The sequence below is a fragment of the Bidens hawaiensis genome, unplaced genomic scaffold (assembly GCF_021521415.1).
Source record: "Bidens hawaiensis isolate Kalapana, Puna unplaced genomic scaffold, B.hawaiensis_p1.1 tig00003654_1, whole genome shotgun sequence".
NCBI classification, from domain to species: domain Eukaryota; kingdom Viridiplantae; phylum Streptophyta; class Magnoliopsida; order Asterales; family Asteraceae; genus Bidens; species Bidens hawaiensis.
Window position 1 is genome coordinate 37,867 of NW_027491210.1, and position 23,049 is coordinate 60,915.

The window sequence follows — 23,049 nt, forward strand, 5'->3', positions numbered from 1 at the left end:
CTAGAGTTATTTTTTCTAGTTGAAACAACCTCTCATCTCCTCTCAAGTTTGTTAGATCTAAAACAATTTCAGTTAGGTTTCTTTTATTGTAAGTTCTTGAGAGAGTATTATATATTAGATCATGGTGTTGTTGATCTAATTTGGTCGTAGTCAGTTTAATCGGTGTTGTAAACTTTGTCTATTTCATTTGTGATTGTTGAAGATTGGTGCAATTGATGTAATTCTGGTGTGTTTAATTGAAGTCGGTGTATAATTTCTGACATTAACTTTATCACTAAATAAAATGGTCATGGGTGTTAACACCTATCAACACCCCTAGTAGTGGTTTCAAAAAAATTAACGTGGTGGTTGGAAATTTTTATGGTCGGTTAACTATGGTTATATTATAATTTTCTTCCATCCGGTTCGGGTTGACTTAGGTTAGGTGATATAAAATTTTTAAGTTGAATTGGTTTTCTTTCGGTGAGACCCAATGAAAGGTTATCCAAATCAATAAATTCAGCAGGTTAGAAGATGATCATTGACCTTTTATTTTGATAAATCGTTCAATTATAATGGGGTTTCAAAATTTATTATGATGTTATTGGGTTCTTGAGTCTGGTTTGACTAATTTTACCATACTATTAAAGCAATATAAGTTTTCACATAGCTTTCAACTAGTATGTCCATATAGGCTTCTAACTCATCAATTTTTCATTTATATAATTTTCACATTTTAATTTGAACATTAATTTTAAACATTAACTCCTAAGTTGAATAAAGTTTGAAATATGGTTATAATAATCACATATTGAGTAATAAATACATTTGTTTTCATTGTTATTTTTTTAAAAAATTTTGAGACTTTGTTATTTTTATATATATATTTTTTTGTATTTCGGGAAATTATTTATGTACGTTTGGACCGGATGTATGGATGTTTGAATTGAAATAATGGTTTAAGTCACGAGTTTTGGATTATAGTGTTGCTTTATTACATGAGTGGTTTAATAAAAATTATAATTATATCTCATTGTGATATTCATATATTTAACATTCTTTATGTTGTGTATTTAAATGTTTCATAATTTCAATAAGAATAGTTTCTATAACACACAACTTATGTTATAACATCTACATGTTTACGCTTTATAGTTTACAACATATGACTTCAGTAGATGATGAAGTTTTAATTAATGTATTTTTTGTTTCATGGTATAAGTTAAAAATATGTGGCATAACTTAGAATTATGCTTTAAATTGTTATATTTCTCTATCTGTCTTTGTATTTTGAATTCTTTTAATAGAACAACAATGTGATACCTTATAATAATAATAATAATAATAATAATAATAATGTTAGATTATCTGATGTTTACAATTCAGTAAAATGTATATAACAACACACGCGCGCACACACACGCGCGCACACACACAAAAACATATGGGTGAGTTAACGTACAATAATGGCTTATTGTACATTACGTACGTGACCTTCCAGAGCGTTAGATTAAAAAACACGCGGTGACAATTTCGTAAATAACTCAATAGTAGTTCGCAATCAAAATTTGTCTATTACAAATCGACTCTGATCCAAATTCGGAACTGTCGCTCAATCTAATTCAATTTCTAAACTCTAATCACAGCTTAAAGTATGAAATCTCTAAAGTCAGAAACCAAAACCAAATCAAAATCGAACGTCGTTGAACATCAAGAAAACTTTAAAATTGATCAAAAAATGATGATTTAATCAATCGAATTGATGTGTAGAAGTATTTAGATTCATAAATCGATTATGGAACTGCAGAAATAATGCACTCAATCGAGCTCTGATTAGGGTTCAAAATATTACGTTTAACGTTATGAAACAAAACTGAACATCTTTAAACGTTCTAATACGTTCAAAGAAGTTCTGACCAAAAAAGAGCATATTTAAACGTTCTGAAACAAAACTGAACATCTTTAAACGTTCTAATACGTTCAAAGAAGTTCTGACAAAAAAAATAACATCTTTAAACGTTCTAACAAAAAATGAACATCTTTAAACGTTCTAATACGTTCAAAGAAGTTCAGAACTTCTAAACTAACAAAAAAGTCCAGAAACACTTATACCTTCAGACCTTTAAACGAACACCTTTAAACGTTCAGAAGTTCATATATAAAATTAAACACCTGTAATATGAAATTGAACACTGAAATCACTTCATATAATCTCGTAATCATCAAACAATTATCAATCGACCGTCAATTTGATCATCGATTCGACCATATGAACAAAATATGGAACGCCTGCAACTGGGTTTCTGCAAATAGCGTATTCAACTCAAATCAATTGAAGTGTGTGTCTGAAAATGACGCCGGTGACGATGGTTGAATCGATGCAACGGTTAATTAGGATGAAAACGATTTGAAATAATTTAAAATTTTGCCACCGCGATATATATATATATATATATATATATATATATATATATATATATATATATATATATATATATAGAATCAGGATCATGAGAACTTTTTTGAAATTAAGAACTATGACTATATATATATATATGAAATTTTATATATTTTTCGTCTATGTGTAACAGATAATTTAACCTAGTCCAACTAATATACTAGTACTGTTACGAAAACGCCATGACAACATTATGTGATTTTCAATCAAATTCATTTTGCCAATTCGTCCATTTTGCACATTGCCTCGTGGAGTATCATACTTCATTAATATCTAATCCACAAAGACCTGTATTTGTAGTTTACGCAATGAATTTATAAGTACTGAAAATAACAAAATTAAATCCATGTCAGCGTGAAAAAAGTGCATAAAAAAATATCTAAAACCAAAATATCTTAAGGTTGAATATTCTGTTTCAAAACACTTGGAGGCCATAAAACCATATACATTTTCCACCAAAAATAAGAGATAAAACGGAGAAATGGCAGCCTTTGCAGTTTTCCGGTTGCCGGAAGTCTTTAACCACCGTGCCGGATTAAACCATCATCCAAAACAATCCCTCTCAAGGTATCATCACAACTTTCCGTTAATTAATATCATATCATATCATAAAACTAAATAGCACTTTGCTAACTTATAGACGGAAGTCAAAATCTGGTGCCACCACATGTCGTATGCAAACTCCTGATCGGATCCGGAAGACAGGTCAGAATTATTATGACCTGCTCGAGGTTTCAGTGAACTCCAGTTCTCAGGAGATCAAAGAATCATACAGAAAACTACAAAAGAAATACCACCCGGACATCGCGGGTCAAGAGGTCTAAATCTTTCTCTCGCTTTGCATACATAATAAAATGGATGGGCTGGAGGAGTTCCACTCATTAACTTATGAGAGCTCTCGTAAGCTCGAGCTTATCTCATTACTAGTTTTTTTTAGCCCGGGCTATGCTTAATTGTGATTTACTAATTAATTTATGTACATTTATAATTTTTTATACTTAAAAAAATTTTTAATTAAAATTTTTCTATAGTTATTATTTATTTTTATCACAACTCTATATATAATGATACTTATTATTATAAAATTTACATTTAATTTTTTTTTATAGAAATACATCAATTTTTTATACATAAAGTCAAAACAGGCTAGTTTAGGCTCGCTAGTCAACTCAAGCTAAATAAATGAAGCTTAAGGTTAGGCTTAGTTATTAAACAAGATTATCTCTAAGCTCGGGCTTGAATTTAACTTTTAGAGCTGATCTTGTGTAGCTCACGCGTGACTTGGCTCGTTTACACCCCTAGGCAGCGAGCTTAATTTAAACGAAATGTTTTTTTGGTACAATAACCTATACTTAACATTGAGATTAGGAAAAACAAGCTTGTTTTGCTCAGGTGGCGGAAAAACCAACGGTGTCATGTATTAAACTGGATTATGTCAGTTTGATTTGCGTTGATCCGAAACACATTTTTTTCAAAAAAAAAGTATATATATATATTTTTAATTAGTAAATTTTTAACAAAAACTAATTTTTTTCGACCTATATAGCTCGTTTAGTGTTTAGATTTTCTTTTTTGTTTGGTTTTACCCTTGGAGATAAAACATAACACGAGTCGATCAATTTAGGGTCATGAGCATACAATTCTCTTAAACGAGGCGTATACTGTGCTAATGAAAGATGATTTAAGAAAAGATTATGATGCTTCAATCGGCCATGTAAGTGTTGGGTTCGGAGGAGATGAACTGAAGATGGGTTACAGCTCGTGGAATGGACCGTTTCGACCCCAAGCACTTTTTGTTGATGAAAAAGCTTGCATAGGTCAAGATTTCCTCTAACTGGATTTAGATAATAGTAGTGTTTTAGCATCTAACTCAACATCTTGAGTTACATTTGAAGCAAGTTTTGTTAACATTTTCTTCATTTTGTGGGACCCAAGTAAAAGATAAAAATGGGAGAAAAATAGCATAAATGAACATACCATAAGATGATTTTATTCAATTCCAACTCTTAAGGCCTAAGCTATGATCACGCTATAACAGATCAAAATTAAAGGTTAGATTTTAATAAATTATTACGATATTAAAATCTACTATGAAAACTACTATCAGAAATAATGTCAAGCTAATATGAAAATCATAGGTTTGAGTTTAGTCTAAAAGAGTAAAAGGGTTTGAGTCAGTTGTGGGTCGAACCCGCAAACATGCTTACCCAATATGATCATGCTCGGGTTGACCCGGTGAGTTCACGGGTTCACATGTCCTGTTTGTTACCTTTTTTTTCTTTTTTTAAATGAAAATATGTTTTATCTCAACATTTAAATGATAATAATACATAAATGAGCATAAGGTTTATAGTATAAACAGGCCGTTTGTGTCAACCCGTGAAAACACGTCCCATGCGAGGATTCATGTCATGTCATACCACGCCAACCCGTGAATACGACCCATATAACATCCCAACTAGTAGATGTAAAAGTAACAAAATTTTCACAGAAACTTAAATGGCCTCATCTAGATGACCCATTAGGCTGTATGCACTGTTACAGGCTGTAGAGAGTGTGTACACAATGCCAGCAAAACATTCATAATGGATGAGACTACCGGATGCGCCCGAGTCAAAGTTCAATTCGGAGACGACGCCACTAGAATCGAGGTATCCAAAAAACGTTTATAGTCAAACATCATTTAAGACGTTTGATTATTTGATTTGCATGTAACAGGTGGCGGTTGAATCATGCCCATTGGACTGTATCCATTGGGTAGAAAGAGAAGATTTAGCCGTGTTGGAGTATCTTAATACGCCACGACCCAGACAAGGGTACGGCGTGTTTGGACAAGGGTGGGAAAAACCTGAAAACGTATTCATGGAAGCCAAAACATTCCAGAAGCATCTAAAGCAGCAACAAGCTGAATCTCTGCGAAGAAACGGTAAGTAGGTCTGTAAATGAACTGATTGTTCAGTGAACCCTTGAGCATGATCTTTGTTTAAGAAATAAACGGACAAACATGAACAAATTTGATTGTTCATATAACTAAACAGTTACGAACATGAGCACATCATGTTCGTTTAAATGTTTATTTGAATTTAATTATTAGTTATTATTAATGCTAATTGGCCCATCATGCGCCAAATCATCAGCTCAATCAAATTTTAGAATCAAGCATTCGTAATCGACTAATGAGCGAATGAATGAACTAGAACACATTTATTTTCTTTGTTTATGTCCGTTTAAAATATTAACGAGTGGAAATAAACGGACATGAACACAGTCATCTTCTTAATGAATGAACATGAACAAGAAAATCCGTTCTTTAAGTGTTCGTATATATCCATTCGTTTGTTTGCTTAGAGTTAAATGGAAGAACACGGACAAGCCGCATTAGTGATTACTAGGGACCTCGTTTACAGGCCTAACCTTAACTATTTGCATAAAAAATGACTTGATAAAATGCTGAATTCAATCTCTTATGAAACATGAATTAAAATTGCAGCAAGACATGATGTTGAACAAGAAACTGAAGCGCAAGCAGAGGCTCGAGAAAGTGCAAGCTTAAAACTGAAGATGGAGAGATTTTCAGGGTTCTGGGAATGGATGAAGAAAGTTTCATTGATGTAAAACTGTAAATGGAATAGGAAATATGAATGGAAATCGTGGTGCAGCACCAGTTTATATTGCTGACTAAAAATGTATATAAACTTATTACACTTTTGTTTACAATCAACATTTACATCTTTTTGCAAGCCTCGTGGTTTAAACCAAACTGAAAGAAAACACAACCACATGTCCTTTTTTTTCTATGATATAAGTTAGGGAAAACTTATGGCATGCTAGCCAATAATAACATGTAGTTTTCAAGAAAATAAGATGTAAACCTTCAATAACATGAAAGAAAACACATGTAGTTCTTTCATTGGGAAAATGGTCGACTGTCAATTTACAAAAAATAATAATGGTTCTTAACTTTTATCTGTCTTCTGACCTTAAACTCAATTTTCATGAATCGAGTTTGATTGGGGTCTGAGTGGATCATTCGGAGGTTGTTCGGTTGCCAATATGGTTGGATGTAAAAGTGAAAAGATTCCTTTTATTTATCTTGGTCTTCCGTTGAAGCCAAGATGAATTATCTTAAGGGGTTCTTAAGGCAGGGGTGGGATCTAGTTTTGGATAAGTTTTTGAATCGTCTTACTAAATGCAAAGCTAATTTGTTATCCATCGGTAAAACGTCAGTCACACACCATAATAATATTTTCTCTACATAAATATTATTATTATTATTATTATTATTATTATTATTATTATTATTATTATTACCGTTAGAATTCTGATTTCCTTTGTATTGCTTCATACATATGTACTTTAGAGCTGAGGGTCTCTCTGGAAGCCACCTCTTTATCCATGTGGATAGAGGTACGGCATGCCTACATCCCACCCTCCCTAGACCCTACTTATAACTATGCTATTGGTGGGATTTCACTGGGTATGATTGATTGGTGAAACGTCAGTCTTTATCTCTTCGGTTCTTGGAGCGATTGGTAATTATTATTTTTCTTTGGTTCATCTCCCATTTACGATTAATATAATAACTCTTGTTATTATTACAGAATATTGATTGAAATTCATTAACTAGTTTTTGGAATATATATATATATATATATAGGGCACCCCTTTATATAATCTCCATGCGCCAACTTAAGAGAGAGTAATAACCGACATATATTGTTTCTTTTCAATTCGAACTTCAACCATTTTATGAGAATGCATTAGACGAGTGCTACCCTTGTACTTATGTTTGAGGAGAAAAACCCGCACAACCCGTCTGAAATCATCTACAATGGTGAGAAAATATCTTGCTTGTGTGTAAGAGGGTGTTTACTTGCCCCATACATCGCAATGAATAAGTTCAGAACATGCACCAGTTTTTGTATGGCTAGTTTGAAAGGGCAATCTAGTATATTTTGCTTTAATGCAAGAATCACAAACCTTATTCGAGTTTGAAGAAGCATCTTTGATAAAAGCAAAGAAAAATAATAGGCACGTGACCTAATCTTTTATGCCATATATTGACTGTCGCCAACATTACTTTCCTCTCATTTCCCATCATCCCCATCTTGTACAGACCTTTTGAGCATTCACCCGCTCCAATCAATTCCCTCGTACGCAGACCTAGCATGACACAAAACTTGGGAAAAATATCATGGCACACTGTAAGTCATTTAAAATTTTAGTAACCGACAATAAGTTACACTTAAAATCTGGGACATGTAAGACATTCTTAATGACCATTCCATTCGGTAATGTGTAATTACCACATCCTTCAACAGGTATTGTGGCTCCATTTGGTATACTAACAGAAAATTCGTAATTTTCTTTTGGTTAGGTTTTGAAGTAAAGCTTTGTCATAGGTAAAGAGTTTGGTAGCCCCTGAATTAATTATCCACTTACCGTTTTGGTTCATGTTACCTGTCACATTAGCCTTTGGTTCAACCACCTCTTTGGTTGCTTGTTCCTTGTTTCAAAAAAATCTGATGAACTGCTGATACTGTTCTTCGTTTAAACTCAATATGGGGCTTTTCTTATTTTCTACACAGGCTGCCTTCGGTTTGATTTGTTTTCCTTTGCTCGACCACTACTCTGGGTAACCGATACGTTTCAAACAACCATCTTTGTTATGGCCATTCTTGTTACAAAAGGTTAGGGGTGGAAAATGTGACTCACAGGTTGAATAAGTTGTATTAAAATGTATATAATGGGTCAGAATGGGTCAAACTAAAAAAATAAAATGATTGAAACACGTCAAAACGGGTTGACATTTCTCGAATTTTATTTATTTATTTTATGGAACGAGAAAAATTGAGAAAACTTTTTAGTACTTTTACATTTTTAGTTTTGGATTGATATTTCGAGTTATGATTTTTTAATTATTTTTTTTGAATTTTTAACGAGGAGTTTTTGAAATGGGTCAAAATGGGTTGAGATTTCAACCCTCACTAAAAAATAAAAAAAAATAATAGAAAAATTATAACTCGAAATATAAATCAAAAACTAAAAAAAGTAAAAGTACTAAAAAGTTTCCTCCGTATTCTCGTTCCATTAAAAAAACTTGAGAAATGTCAACCCGTTTTGACCCGTTTAATTCATTTTCTATTTTTAGTTTGACCCATTGTATACATTTTAATACAACTCATTCAACCAAATGGGTCACATTGGCCACACCTACAAAAGGTGCAATTTTCCACAGATTCACAATTGCTTCGTTTAACTCCCTTTCGAACAATTTTAAATTGGGATTGTTCTGGGTTCAACTTAGCTGAGAAGGAGGCCCATAACGCAACGGGCTTTTATGTGGACATGTTGCTGCTGGACTCAGCCTTTTGCTTTCCGTCATTCTTGTCATCATTGTTTTTGTCACCAGCCATGATTTAGGGTTTGGTTAATGAGTTTTGTGAATGGATATCAATCTCGCTCTGATACTTTAATAACTCTTGTTATTATGGCAGAATATTGATTGAAATTCATTAACTGGTTTTTGGAATACATATATATAGGGCACCCCTTTATATAATCTGTAGGGGGCAAAGAAAATAGAACAAATAAAAGGCCAAAAAATTAAGTAGATAATTAAGGCACGAATCAAGGTGCACCAGAAAAGAAAAATATATGTCGTTTTATAATAAGCGTCTTGAGACTATGAGAGCAAGACTTTTTTGGGGAGCAGCTTATGAGGCCAGGAAAATAAATGGGAGTTGGTTTTAGCTGACAAATCTAAAGGGGGATTGGGAATAGGAAGTTTGCCAAGACTTAACCGGGCTCTTCTGTACAAGCGACGGTGGAGGTTTGTCTTGAACCCATATTCTATATGGGTTCGAGTCATAAAAATATGTACGGGGAAAGACTCGATATTGTTAGTGCACGGTTTTGTTGTCTCGAGTCTTTGTAATTTATCATTTGTAATTTATTATTATTTAATGTTAAGGGGTATTTATGGAATTATAATCCCATTCGTTATGTAAAGGCTCATTCGTTAAGGTATTTATAACGAATGAGCCCATTCGCTATTTGTACAATTCATTCGTTAAGGATGTTTAACGAATGAACTATAATCGTTATCTTGTACAGGCCATTCGTTAAGGATGTTTAAAGAATGGACCTTAGTTCGTTATATATGTAATCCATTCGTCATGGAATGTTGATGAATGGGGATATAGTGAATGAGTCATTCGTTATACCTTATGTTTTAACTTATGTAATGATAACGAATGGAGGCCATTCATTACGGGATGTGTAACAAATGGCATCCATCGTCTATATAAGGCCTGTTGGAGCCTTGTTAATTTAAGTATTGTTTAAGCTATAAACCAAACCCCTGCCCAAGTTCTCTCTTATAATTACTTCGTTTAATATTATTATCAATTATCTAATCTAAAAGCATGTCAAATAACTACATCTAATATCTAATCAGCATAATATGAATCTGTGTTGATTGGATCTCGGTGTTCAACAAGTGGTATCAGAGCATCCATGGTTAAATTTCTCTTGAATTAAGGTATTCTAGTATGAATTGATAAGGAATTCAATGTTTATTTGTTAAAATTTGGTTTAATTTTAAGTTTATTGAATTTGGTTGAATTATCATTCTGAAATGATAATTGGAAGTTGAATTTGGTGGAATTGTGTTCGAGTTGAATTGTGGAAGGTGTATGAGAATTGAATTGAGTTATTGTGGATATTTGAGATGATTTTGGTTTGGAATTGAGTGTGTACGGAACATGGGAATCTGTTGGTTGATTTTGTGTATTTTGGTGATCAGTGGATTGAGTTAAGGTTTACGGAATAGATTACGAGGGTTCGCGAGGCGATAATGAGTATTTTGATAATTTATATGGCTGATTTGGTGCATAATTGAAGTAGTAACATAATTTTCATTTGTGGTTTACGAACTTTGGTTTTGGAAATTTTCCAAAAATCTGGAAAACATTGGTTGAAGATTTGAAGTTTTGAAGATTTTCATAATTCGTTATGATGGTTATTACTCATTCGTTATATGCATGTTGTCATTCGTTATCAATGTCTAACTGATTCGTGACATGTGTAAAGTTTGTTAAAACTGACTAACAAACTAATTCGTTATTCACTGTAGCTATTTCGTGCTCAGTGTAGTTAATTCGTGCTCACTCATTCGCTACACATTCGTCATTAATTCGTCATTGATTCGTCCTCTGATTCTTCATTGTTTCGTCACTCATTCGTCTAAGTCATTTGTTACTTATTCGTTGTTCATTCGTCATCCATACATCACTTCGTTCGTTAAGTTACTGTTCCTAATTCGTTATCACTCTTTTTCACTTAGTCGTTACTTAATTTTCAATTTAAACCTTAAAGTTTGAATTTTGTTTAAGTTTGAACTTTTAAAATGGCTGGTTTTTATGCATTGGCATCTTAGAATGTACTGATGAAACAAATGTTACATCTTGATGCGAAAATTGGATCACACTCGAAATGTCCCCGTTTGATGAAATTTAGTGACATTGCTAAATGGGAACCACGTTTTCGAGCACATCTTGGTTATGTGCATCCTGATTGTTCTCAATGTCTTGATGAAGTCTATATAGTCCAATGATTGGTAGTGAAACTACGGGTTTTACCCCAAAAGCTTTTTCTCAATACTCGCAAGAGGAAAATAAAGCTTTAGAGATTGAGACTAAAGCATACTCTACTTTGACTATGGCATTACTTGATAACATATTTTATCAAGTTGGGAGTATTAAGATATGTGCATCATTGTTTTAACACATCATGATGAGAAGTATGAGAAACACAGAAGAAAGCAAGAAAGTGATGTTGAAGTTTCAATTTTGAAACTTTAATTTTTTTAAGGTGAGACTGTTGAAGAAATGCTCACTCGATTTAATAACTTGATAGCAGAAATGAATAAGTTGAAGATGGAACCTACCGAATCAAACAAAATTGATATTGTAAAGAATGCTTTACCTGGTTCATATTCAACATTTCTAATGGTGTTGAAGGAAAGCAACTATTTTCAAGAATGAAGATCTAACGGCTTTGGAATTCATGCAAAAGGTGGAAGCTTGAGAATATGATCTGAAATATCAGAAATCTTCAAAAGAAACTCAAGAACCAACTCTTTATGGAGGTTGTATGCCTTTGAGTACAACTGCAACTCCAGTTACTGCTTTCCTTACTCAAAATGCACAAGAGGGATCTTTGACTTATAGTGATCCTAATGTATGTTTCATGGCATCTGGGTTTACTGATAATTCTAGGGGATCTGTTACTACCAATAGCTTCACTGCATCACCAAATGTTAACATGAAAGAAGCTGAACATAATTTTTTGTTTCTTTTTGCATTCATGACATCATATGAAAATTTGGTTGGTAGTAAGATTGCTACAAGTGAGTTGACTGATGAAGACTATGACCAAATTGATCCAGATGATTTGGAACTTATGGATCTCAAATGGAATATGGCCATGATTGTTAGAAAGGTGAAGAAGTTTATGCAATGAACTGGTAAAGACCTACCATCTCTGAACAAATGAGTAGGTTTCGATAAGTTAAATGTCAAATGATACAACTGTCAAGAATTTGGTCACCTTCCCAAATAATGTGATAAACCGAAGAAGGAATATAATGGACCTCAAAACCAAGAAAGAAATTATGGGAAGAAGGTTAATGATTCTGCTGAAAAGCCTTCTGGTGGTAACTCGTCTAAAGCTTCGGGATCACAAGCTCTTTTCTCTGCTGCTGAAGGAACTGACTGGACTCAAAGATTGTTGTGTAATGATAATCAAGAAAATCTGGTTATGTTCGAGTTTACTGAAAGATTTCAAGATGCCAGTGGAAATGAATTGTCTTCTGACAATGAGACAGAATCTGATTCTGATGATTCGTGCCATATGCAACCAACTTCTTTTGCATGCATGGCTAAGATTGACGAGGTTAGTTCTTCTTCTGTTAAATTATCTGCAAATGTGTCTTGTTCTGTATGTGAAACTGTTAAGCCTAGGTTAGATTCGTTGAAAGAGCATAATGACCTACTGGTAAAAAAATTGCTTCAATCAAGGATACATATAAAAATCACGAGAATCACAAATGAGATATAGGGAGAAAATAGAAACATTGTCTATTAATAACCATGATTTGAAAGCTGAATTGTTTGTAAAAATGACAATCAATGATCAACAATTTCAAGAGATTCTTAAGCATAGAACTAAGATAACTGAACTTGAAAATGAGGTTCTTGATTTGAAAAGCAAATTAGGCATGTTTCAAAGCTCTTCATTTTTGTTAAATGAAATTATCGAGGTGACTGGTAAACAAAAAAATTCAAAGAAAGGAGTAGGTTTTGTTGAAGTACCACCACCATTTCATAATGATTATACTCCAAATCCTTTTGCGGGAAAGGAGGAAATTGTTATTGAACCAGTTTTTGTTGAAGAAAAACCAAATTTGATTAAAACTGACAATGTTAATATTCAATCTTCAACTCAAAAACCACATATTCAAAGTAAAAAGGTCTTTGTTGAAAATGTTGATAAGGTAATCATTGAGGATGTATTTGAATCTGGAGTTGTGCACAAAAACCTAAAGATTCCAAGTTCAAATCACATTTCATGTGAACCTCATGAATTTGAGGAGGCTGTGTATGGTTCAAATACATCTCAAGTGAAAAATGATAAATCTGTTAAGGTTAAGGCTCAGAAATCTGAAAAACCAAAGATTTCTGATGAGGATTTGATGCGTTTCTTCAATCCTGTGTCTTCTAAGCCAAATACTGGTCGAGTGTTTAAGTTGAAAGGAATCTGCAAAGTGTTCACTGAGAAAGACATTCCGCTTAATCTTATCAAGCCTGAATTGATAGAAAACGTCTTTCAAAATGAAACTTCCAAGATACAAGATCTTGAACATAAGTTTGTAAACTCCAAAACATCAAATGCAACAGATCCCTTGTTAAAAGCCAAACAATTGTTAAAATCTGCTAAGAAAGTTCAATTCGTTAAATCAAATGGAACTAACACTTTACAGAGTTTTTCAAACTGTTCAAACCTTGATTTTTACATGAAAAAGAAGTATGTGACGTTCGATGATTTAGACAAAGGTCCAATTTCTGGTGTTTTTCATCAAACTTCTGTTGCACAAGTTTATGATAAACCACAACGTGAGCGTGTTGATATGAGAACGTGTTTTCTATGTGGTGAACAAGTTCATGTAGTCAGAATTTGTGGATTGAAGAAATCACAAAATCATCATCCATTTATCAAGGAACAAACCAAACCCGTTCTTGTGATTAACGAGATTTTGAAAAGACCTATATAATGTTTTATCATAGATGATGAAACTCATATAATGTTTTCTGATGTGAATCCTCGCAAAGTGATTCATGTTAATGAAAATTCAAGTAATTTAAAGCCCAAATTTGTTCCTACGGAACCAATTTGCAAGAATGTGAATACGAATGTAGTTCAAGCTGCATACTTGAGACGAAAGTCGAAACCACCTGCGACTTATTCACAGGCGGCTAAACCACATTTCAATTCACTCAACATTAAAACTTCAAGTGAAACTAAAGAGGTGCCCAAGACTGAGGCTTGGGCTGCCTTTTTGAACTAATAATCTTTCATCTGTGTGCAGAGTTCATCCAAGACTATTTCTGGTGAAAACTGGATTATGGATAGTGGATGCTCTCGTCATAGTACCGACAACATTAACCTCTTATCGAATGTCAAGATATTCAAGGAGGGTATGTCGCTTTTGCGGGTAATTCGGGTGGAATGATTACTAAAGAAGGAGATATGTCAAATGGGTGTATCACCTTTGAGAAGGTTAATTATTGTGATAAAGTGGATCACAATTTTTGAGTGTGTCACAAATTTGTGATAAGAAATATACCACAATATTTAATGATAAGGAGTGCATAATACTTAAAACCAGGATACGTCATTCCTGAAGATATGGTTGTTATGCGATCTCCTCGATCAAACGATATTTATGTTTTAAATATGACTTCTAAAGCAACCACTTCTGTTGAAACGTGTTTTGTCTCTATGGCAACTGTGAAAGACTCCATTATATGGCACAAGCGGATGGGTCATATTCATGTCAGGAAGATGAATTATCTTATGGCTAATGAATTGGTTGATAGGGTTTCTTTGAAACACTTTAAAATGACCGACCACTGTGTTGCATGCAAAAATGGCAAACAGAATAAGAAGTCACACCCTTCTAAGTTAATCAATACAATTAGTCTCCTCTGGAACGAATTCATATGGATCAGTTTGGTCCTATGAATCGTGCGAGTATTGCTGGTGATTGGTATTGTTTAGTTGTCACTTAGGGCTATTCAAGATACTATCGGGTGTTATTTATGATCTCGAAATATCAAACACCAATTCTTGTTCAAAATCTACTCACGAAGATCGAGTCACTGTATAAGCAGAAAGTGAGACGTATTCGTAGTGATAATGGTACGGAGTTCAAGAATACTATATTGAATTTCTTTTGCATTCATAAAGGAATTCATCGAGAATACAGTTCTCTATATGTACCTTAACAGAATGGTGTTGCAAGTAGAAAGAATTGAACACTGATTGAAGCAGCACGGACAATGCTCGCAGATTCTAAGCTTCCTGTTCGATTCTGGAACGAGGATGTGAATACTGCTTGCTATACACTTAATCATGTTTTGACTGTAAAGAAGCTACTAAAAACGAGCTATGAGCTTCCGAACAAGAGAAATCCTAATTTATCGTATTTGGAACCTTTTGGGTGTTCTTGTACTATGTTGAAGAAAGATGCGGGAAAATTCAAAGAAATAGCGATTGAAGTTTATTTCTTGGGATATGCATCTCCTAAGAAACGTGTATTTAATTTTATTTCAGGTTGTGTAGAGGAGTGGTACAATGTCGATTGTCAACGATACATCACACCTCCCACTAGAAAAGGACCTGATTGGATGTTCGACTCTGAAAGTTTATTTAACTCCTTTACTCAAATAGTTGATCAACCTGATGAGGACTTGGTACATGCTTATTTAGAAGATCAACTTCTACCTCCAAAATTTTCTGGTACTAATTATGCTAATGCTTCACAAGATGATCTTCTTGATACATCTGATGTGATCTCTATCTTGTCGGATGATGGTCATTTTGTTGATTCCTCCTCAGCTCCATTTCCTGAAACACATGAGATTGGTTAATCGTCTCATGATGCTGAGGAGAATCTAACTAATTTAACTAACAACGTTGTGGTGTCTGAGAATCATACTCTCCGGATTCAGCACAACATAATTGGTTTTCTTGATATCGGTGTGAAAACAAGTCATCAGATTGATACTTCAACTAATGCTAACATATTGTGTGTGTATGCCGATATGCACTCCTTGGGAATCATGAATCTCGCAAAATGTACTTGTTTTTTTATATCTCAAATGGAACATACGAGCGTTCGATGCAAGAAGAGTTGCAACAGTTTCATTGACTGGGTGTATGGGATCTCATTGACAAGCCCGTTAGAGTTAATAATCTAATTCCGACAAAATGGGTATTTATGTGTAAGAGAGATGATCGTGGGGTTATTGTAAGAAACAAAGCACAACTGGTTGTTCAAGGCTTCCATCGGCAAGAAGGCATAGATTAAACGAAAGTATATGCTCCAGTTGCTCGATTAGAGGCTATACAAATATTGTTGGCCTATGCAGCTTTCGAAAATACTAAGGTTTATCAAATGGATGTCAAGAGTGCGTTTCTGAATAAGGAACTTCATGAAGAAGTATTTGTGTTGTAGCCTCCTGGTTTTGAAGATCCAGATTATCCGGACCGTGTTTACCGATTAACAAGGTCCTTTATGGTTTACACCAAGCCCCGAGAGCTTGGTACGACACACTTGCTGACCATCTTACCGATAATGGTTTCAAACGAGGGACTGTGAATTGTAATCTCTTTTACAAGAACGTTGGCGATGATCTGCTCCTTGTCCAAATATATGTCAACGACATCATTTTTGGTTCAACAAACGACAAGCTATGTAAGGAATTTGAGAAGTCAATGCAGACAAAATTTGAAATGAGCTCGATGGGGGAGATGAATTTCTTCTTAGGGTTGTAGGTTCATCAGTCTGACATGGGAATTTTTATTCATCAGACCAAATACGTGAAAGATGTCTTGAGCCGATTCAAGATAACTGCTGGAAAAATCCATTCGACGCCTCTTCTTGTGGGTCACAATTGTCACCGGACGAATTGGAGGATACCGTTGATCCAACCCTTTACCGAGAAATGATTGGTTCATTAATGTATTTAACTGTTTCTCGTCCTGATATAATGTTTGCAGTTTGTTTATGTGCCAGGTACCGATAGAGTCCCCGAGTGACTCATCTGGCGGCAGTTAAATGTATACTTCACTATCTGAGGGGTAATCATGACACCGGGTTATTGTATCCCAAGGATGATAGCTTTGAATTTACTGCATTTTCCAATTCTGATTATGGAGGATGCAAGATCAATTTCAAATCTAATACAGCGGGTTGTCAATTTCTAGGAAGCCGACTTGTTTCCTGGCAGTGTAAGAAGCAGACAACGGTCTCTAATTCAACCACAAAAGCAGAGTATGTGGTAGCCTCGAGTTGCTGTTCACATGTTCTTTGGTCCAGCAACACTTGTGGGATAGCGGTTTGAAGTTTCTTACTACTCCCATCTTTTTTGGTAACTCTGCTGCTATTAGTATTACCAAGAACACCGTGCACCACTCTAAGACAAAGCATATTGAAATTCGATATCAATTTATACGTGATTGCTTTGAAAAGAAATTGCTTGATATTGAAAAGGTGCACACGGATTTTCAGAAAGCCGATCTGTTTACCAAAGCATTTGACAAAACGCGTTTTAACTTTTTGCTTGGTTTAAATTGATTGAAAAATCTTGCTGATATCTTTAAGCAAGGATAACTATCTTTATTTTTATTTTGTTTATTTTCTTTTACTATTTTTATGTTTTGGGTTTTGGGGGTGAAAATGAAAAATTAAAATTGTGATACTTGCTTGTATAGTATAAAATCCAAAAACATTAAAATTTTGAAAATCCAAAAACATTGAAAATTTGAAAAATAAAAAAGATTGTGTTTTTGTTTGTATAGAAAAATCAGAAAAGCCAAAAATATTGTGATTTTTGTATGTATAGAAAAAACCAATAACATTCAAATATTTCAAAAATATCAAAAAGATTTTTGCACTCTCGGCTTAAAATTATGCCAGCTACTCAGATTTGAAGGACATATATACGTGTATATATTTGCTCCTGATATTTACTTGTAAATGTTCGGGATAAAAATTTACCTGATAATGGAAAGTACTTGGGACGATTGTTGAGCGTTTTTATTTAATTCTATCGCTGAAAATTATGTTTGCTATTTAAGTTTGTGGAACATGCTTGCATGTTTTGGTCCTGTTATCTACTTGTTGATTTATAGGATAGAAATTAATCTATAGACTAAAAGTGACTGGGGCGATTGAATTTTTATGCTCCTCAAAAAAGAGTTTTGAAGGAAAAAGAGAAAATGATAGTACATTGATCATCTGGTCCCATATCCAGAAAGAAATAAGTTTAAAAGGCTGAGTGCTTAATTGCATTGGTGCATTGATAGGTCTTAAACAAGCTGTTAGGGTAAAGTATGTGATATAAACATAAAGAAGTGCCAAATTGAAAGGGGTGTTAGTTGATAACCGTCGTTTAAGTCAATCAAAAACCTAATTAAACTACCTAGATAGGATAAGTAAGGTGTCTTATCCACCAGGTGTATGTGGTCAATGTGATTCATGTACAGATTTAATATTATGAAGTAACTGGTTTTAGTGCTGATCACATAAACAATTAAAGTGAATTTAGAGAACTAAGCAACAAGCAAGTAAATGAGTTTTAAGAAATTAACAAAGCAAATCACACCCAGGAATTCAAGTAAACAACATACAGTTATCTCATGAAACCTAACAGATTAATTATTAACGATTAACTACAGACTGATCAATCAGACAAAACCTTAGACAACGACAATCACTTTACACACGACACTAGTTATCAAACAGTCCTTGCCAGTGTGACTCAGTTAAGGGCAATCGTATGTTTTATCGTATTCAATCTAACCAAACAGTCATATGATCCATTATCTAGCAACTGGTAACAAATCATTCAGACTAAGGTCAACCTAAATCGATTGAACACAGAGAAATACCAAACATCAATAATCATATATCAATCATCAATAATTATACAAGAGTGTTCTTAATCACATGAGAAAAACTGTAAAGATTACAAACTATACATCCCGGGTAAGATTCTAGGATATTAGCCGAGCCTTGACATTGTTAAATCTTCAATATGGATGATATGGATCATGCGTAAGGTCTTGGCATGAGCAATGATGGTGAAAATCGCCTTCTTGGACTGCTGGAATCGCCTCCTGTTTATAAAAACGGAGTTAGGGTTCTTTATGATGAAGAATATGATATGAACCTAATTTTCCCGTCTGCACCCCCCATCACGATATGTGATGGGGTCTTTACTGGTCCATCACGTATCACGGATGACCAGAAGTCAACATTATTTTAAAATCCCATCGCGATACGCGATGGGTCCTCAAGCAAGCCCATCGCGTACCGCGATGGGTCTTGTCAACAGCAAACTTCATTATCTTGTCTCGTTTCGCGTGTTGGACATCCCGGGTCTTCATTCCGTGCCACAACAGGTCCAAATTGAGTACTTTAATGCCTGCGACTTGAAATCCAATAATGCACGTATGAAGTATCGAAGTTCCTAAAATAAACGATTAAAACTAAATAATAAACGAACTAAAACATATACAAATTAACCGACCATCACATCCCCACACTTATCTTTTGCTTGCCTCAAGCTAACTCTAAAGCAAACATCAACCTCCATCATAGGTATGTAGATTATCGCCATTAATACTAGTAAGGTTTAAGGTCATACCCAGTTTCCTAGACTGGCACTTTTTTAGATTGATATCCCACAAATATGGTTAAGTGCTATAATAAAAACAACATAGCCGCCCAGACACGTGTAATTTGTTTCCGGTTGAGGCATACATGCTCATTCCCCTCATAATATAATAACTATCGTCTCGGTTTAATATCTGGACTAGCAAAAGATGTGCTAGTATCACTCTGCTCTCAGTATCACTCATAAACAGTTGTTCATCCATAAAAATGCTTTGACACAAATGCAAATCAAGAGGACTTAAAAAGGGTTGTAACGGGGCTAGGTGTAAGGGTATGGAAGGGAAATTTTTAAGTAGCTCAAACGATCTGACCTGCCTTATTACAAAACATTTAAATAAACAAAACTAACATACAAACTGGATTCACACTTTTTTTTGACACAAACTACTAATTACGTAACTGAATATAAACAGAGTTTTTGGCTTTTTGCTATTTTTTAAGCATAATAAACGTGATGATTAATACTGAAATAACTACAAATACAAAAACAAAAAATAAATACAAAGAAACCTATTAAGCCAGATCGTCTCGTAACATAATGTCGGGGTTAATCAAATGAAAAAATAGTTCCAAGAAATGTTTTCTAAGGGAATCAACCCCCCGCCCCTCTCATTACCCACACTTATATGTATAATGTATGAGGCCCAACACCCCGTACCCACACTCTCGCTTATCCAGACGAGGCTTAACCTAGTTGCGTCTATCACTTTTGCATTTTTCCAACTACGATCCCGTAATCCTGAACATCTATGAAAGCACTAAAATGACATGTGTGTACTATATATTATATGTGTATTATATATATATTGTCAACTCATACACGTACCAGAGGAATAAGGTTGCTGATATAAACATGGGTACCTGTCCCCATGACTCGTTATCCCCGCCTAAACGACCCCATTTTCAACTTCTCGTTATGAAAACATTTGTGAGTAAAACTATTGAGAAGCTGAAAAACCAACCATGACCAGAAACCTATAACTTGGCATTAATGGCAATAATTAATTGTTAACAACTTTGGTTTCTGAACACTCTTCGAGGTACTATATGGTTAAAATTTTTAAATTTCCCCCATCCCCACACTTGAGGTTTACATTGTCCTCAATGTTAAAATAGTTAAAAAATACATGAACATTTGAGGGATGGGGTTGAAATTGACTTTTTGACTGTTAATCAATTTTAAAAATTTAGGGCTCAAATGTGACGGTTCTACTAGCAACTATACAATTACACTTTTAACATTTAAACTAAGAAAACAAAATAAATTTTGAAACTAAAATCACCTGATATCAATGAGACTGGAAAAAGGACTAGTCGGCTCGTAAACTCTCATAAACACTCGTATGCTCTCGTCCCGACCAAGTACCAAACTGACAACCGAACATGCAAAATCTCGAGATGTGTAGAAGCAAGCTTCTCAGAAGTGTAAGACGTAGGTCTTTTAAAAGTTATAAAAAATTGATTTTCGGTTGATTTTATTAAAATAATTACCGAGCCAAATTAAGTCGTTTTCATAATAAATTTGTTAAACAAGTTAAAACGTTAAAAGACCTAACTCACTTTTGTAGGAATCACGATTGCATTTAGCATATGAAACAAGCCCTGTAAACCTCCCGGTAGCCCGGGAGGATGAGTGGGGTCTCGTGAGGGTTTATAGTGAACAACACCCACAAAGTTCGTACAACACAATATACAAATAAATCAAACACAGCAGCAATCAAAAGATATATAAACATAGACACCCAACCGGTTACCCATACAATATTCCCAATAATATAATATTAATATAATACAGACCATGAGAATAAAAAGAAACAAAATAAAGTAAAAAGGTAACCAAAAGCTACTGCACTGGGGATCATTATCAATATCATCATGCGGGACCATAGGCTGCTCCACTGTAATAATCAATGATTGCGGGAGCGGTACCTGCGAAGAGACAAACAATAAACGAAAATAATCATCATGTCGTGCCAGGCAGGCCCTCGTCTCCTGTCTGTGTGCTCGGGCCTCCTCCATCTCGGCCTGAACCTCCTGTCGATGGGCTTGAGCCTCCTCCAATATCTGCTACTGCAGCTGATAGATCATCGCGAGTGTGACAGGCGGCTGCGGCGGTGGTGGCTGTGATGATGATGATGCTGCCTGCCTCAACTGATGCTGCTGCTGAGGTCGCATGATGTGTGGGATCGATGCACGCTGCCGATGAGTCAGGATCCCCCTCTGTAGTGAAACGGCAGCATCTGATCCCTCTGGTGGTGGCACCTTTGAACCCTGTTGGACCGGGACTAATGTTAGTGGATCATACATGTCGACGATCCCGGCCCGTCGTGCCTCCTCTAATCCGAACACCCCCGTAGCTGGTCCAGGAGTGAAATAACCGACCGGATAACGGTCGAACACCAAGAGTCGCTGGGCGATCCTCGTGATATAAGGCCCTAAAGATAAGAGTGCCGAGGTCCCGGGTAAAGTGCGACCTCGTGCGAACGACGTGAGTAGGAGCATCGCCACATTGGCCGATCGGCGGCCAATGATAGACAATAAACACAAAAGATCAAGGTTGCTACACTTCTCTTGGCCCGAATGTCTGTCCACGATGGTGCAAGAAACGACCCTGTGGATGTAGCGATAGACGGGGTTCCTGATGGAAGACTTCACTACGGCGCTGGAGTGGGCCCCGTCGGCGATCTCCGCCTAATACCGGCCAAACTGGTCCTTCGTGAGCCAATGCTCACGGGGCTGCTGAGTATTTGTCGTGTAACCACGAAAACTCTGTAAGAAATCAGCACCCTGAACCTGCTCGGCCGTATAATATCCAGTGGCCGCAGCGAAGTCAGGGACGAACATCTCATACAGATGTCATCCTAGTGAAAATGACACCGCATGTGGCTCCAGAAAGTCCGTGGGCGTAAATGAAAAATTCGAGCAAAACTCGCGCGTGAGCTTGACATACTGAATCGAGTCACACGCGAGCACGTCCTCCCACGGACCAGTCAACAACCCAGGTACCTGGACGTCGATGCCTAAATCCCGCAGCAACGTCCAATCGAATGACCGATGGTGCATCAGCTCCATCCGCCGGATCCTGTCCAGCCTCATATACTCATCTGTAAGAATCTTGAAACTCAGCCCCTGTTGATGTGTGCGGCGTCCATCACCCATGATCTCCTCAGGGTCGATGTCAGGGTTGATCGGTAACTCATGACCATCGTAATGTATGACCCGAGGGTCCCTACGCTGAATGAAACAGGGTGCCTTAGGGTCACGCTGAGCAGTTGCGACTGAACCACGGCGGCCCGCTCCCTGAGACCTTTGTCTCTTGCGCCCGGCGGCGCGAGAAGACTTCTATGCATTAGACATATCTGGAAAGAAGTGTAATTTGACCAACGCTTGCCAAACTTCTCAAACTTCCAACTCTTCAATGAGCTTCCCCACACTTGGCGTTTGCTGTGATGGTACACTTAAAATACAATTAGTAGTATATAAGAAAAAGAAAGAAAAAAAAATGCAAACTAAAAATATAAAAAATGTACAATTACCAACCTTTTGAAAAGTTTATGACATTCAAGGTGGGCGTCTGGCCTGTCCC

General features: G+C 35.5%; 1 protein-coding gene across 1 annotated transcript; it reads left to right on the top strand.

Annotated features, from left to right (window-relative positions):
- The first annotated feature begins 2,871 nt into the window (after positions 1–2,871).
- On the top strand, positions 2,872–6,077 carry LOC143624115 (chaperone protein dnaJ C76, chloroplastic-like). The gene is made up of 5 exons (XM_077094852.1): positions 2,872–3,255; positions 4,062–4,254; positions 4,982–5,088; positions 5,156–5,363; positions 5,928–6,077. The coding sequence occupies exons 1-5, from the start codon at positions 3,112–3,114 to the stop codon at positions 6,050–6,052; spliced, it is 777 nt and encodes a 258-aa protein (XP_076950967.1). The 5' UTR covers positions 2,872–3,111; the 3' UTR covers positions 6,053–6,077.
- The last annotated feature ends 16,972 nt before the right edge of the window (positions 6,078–23,049 follow it).

Excerpts from the sequence above, each read along its gene's own strand:
- LOC143624115 (XM_077094852.1), top strand. The coding sequence starts at position 3,112 with ATGCAAACTCCTGATCGGATCCGGAAGACAGGTCAGAATTATTATGAC. Across the intron at positions 4,255-4,981 it reads TGATGAAAAAGCTTGCATAG|GCTGTAGAGAGTGTGTACAC; the intron begins GTCAAGATTTCC and ends GCACTGTTACAG. Across the intron at positions 5,089-5,155 it reads ACGACGCCACTAGAATCGAG|GTGGCGGTTGAATCATGCCC; the intron begins GTATCCAAAAAA and ends TGCATGTAACAG.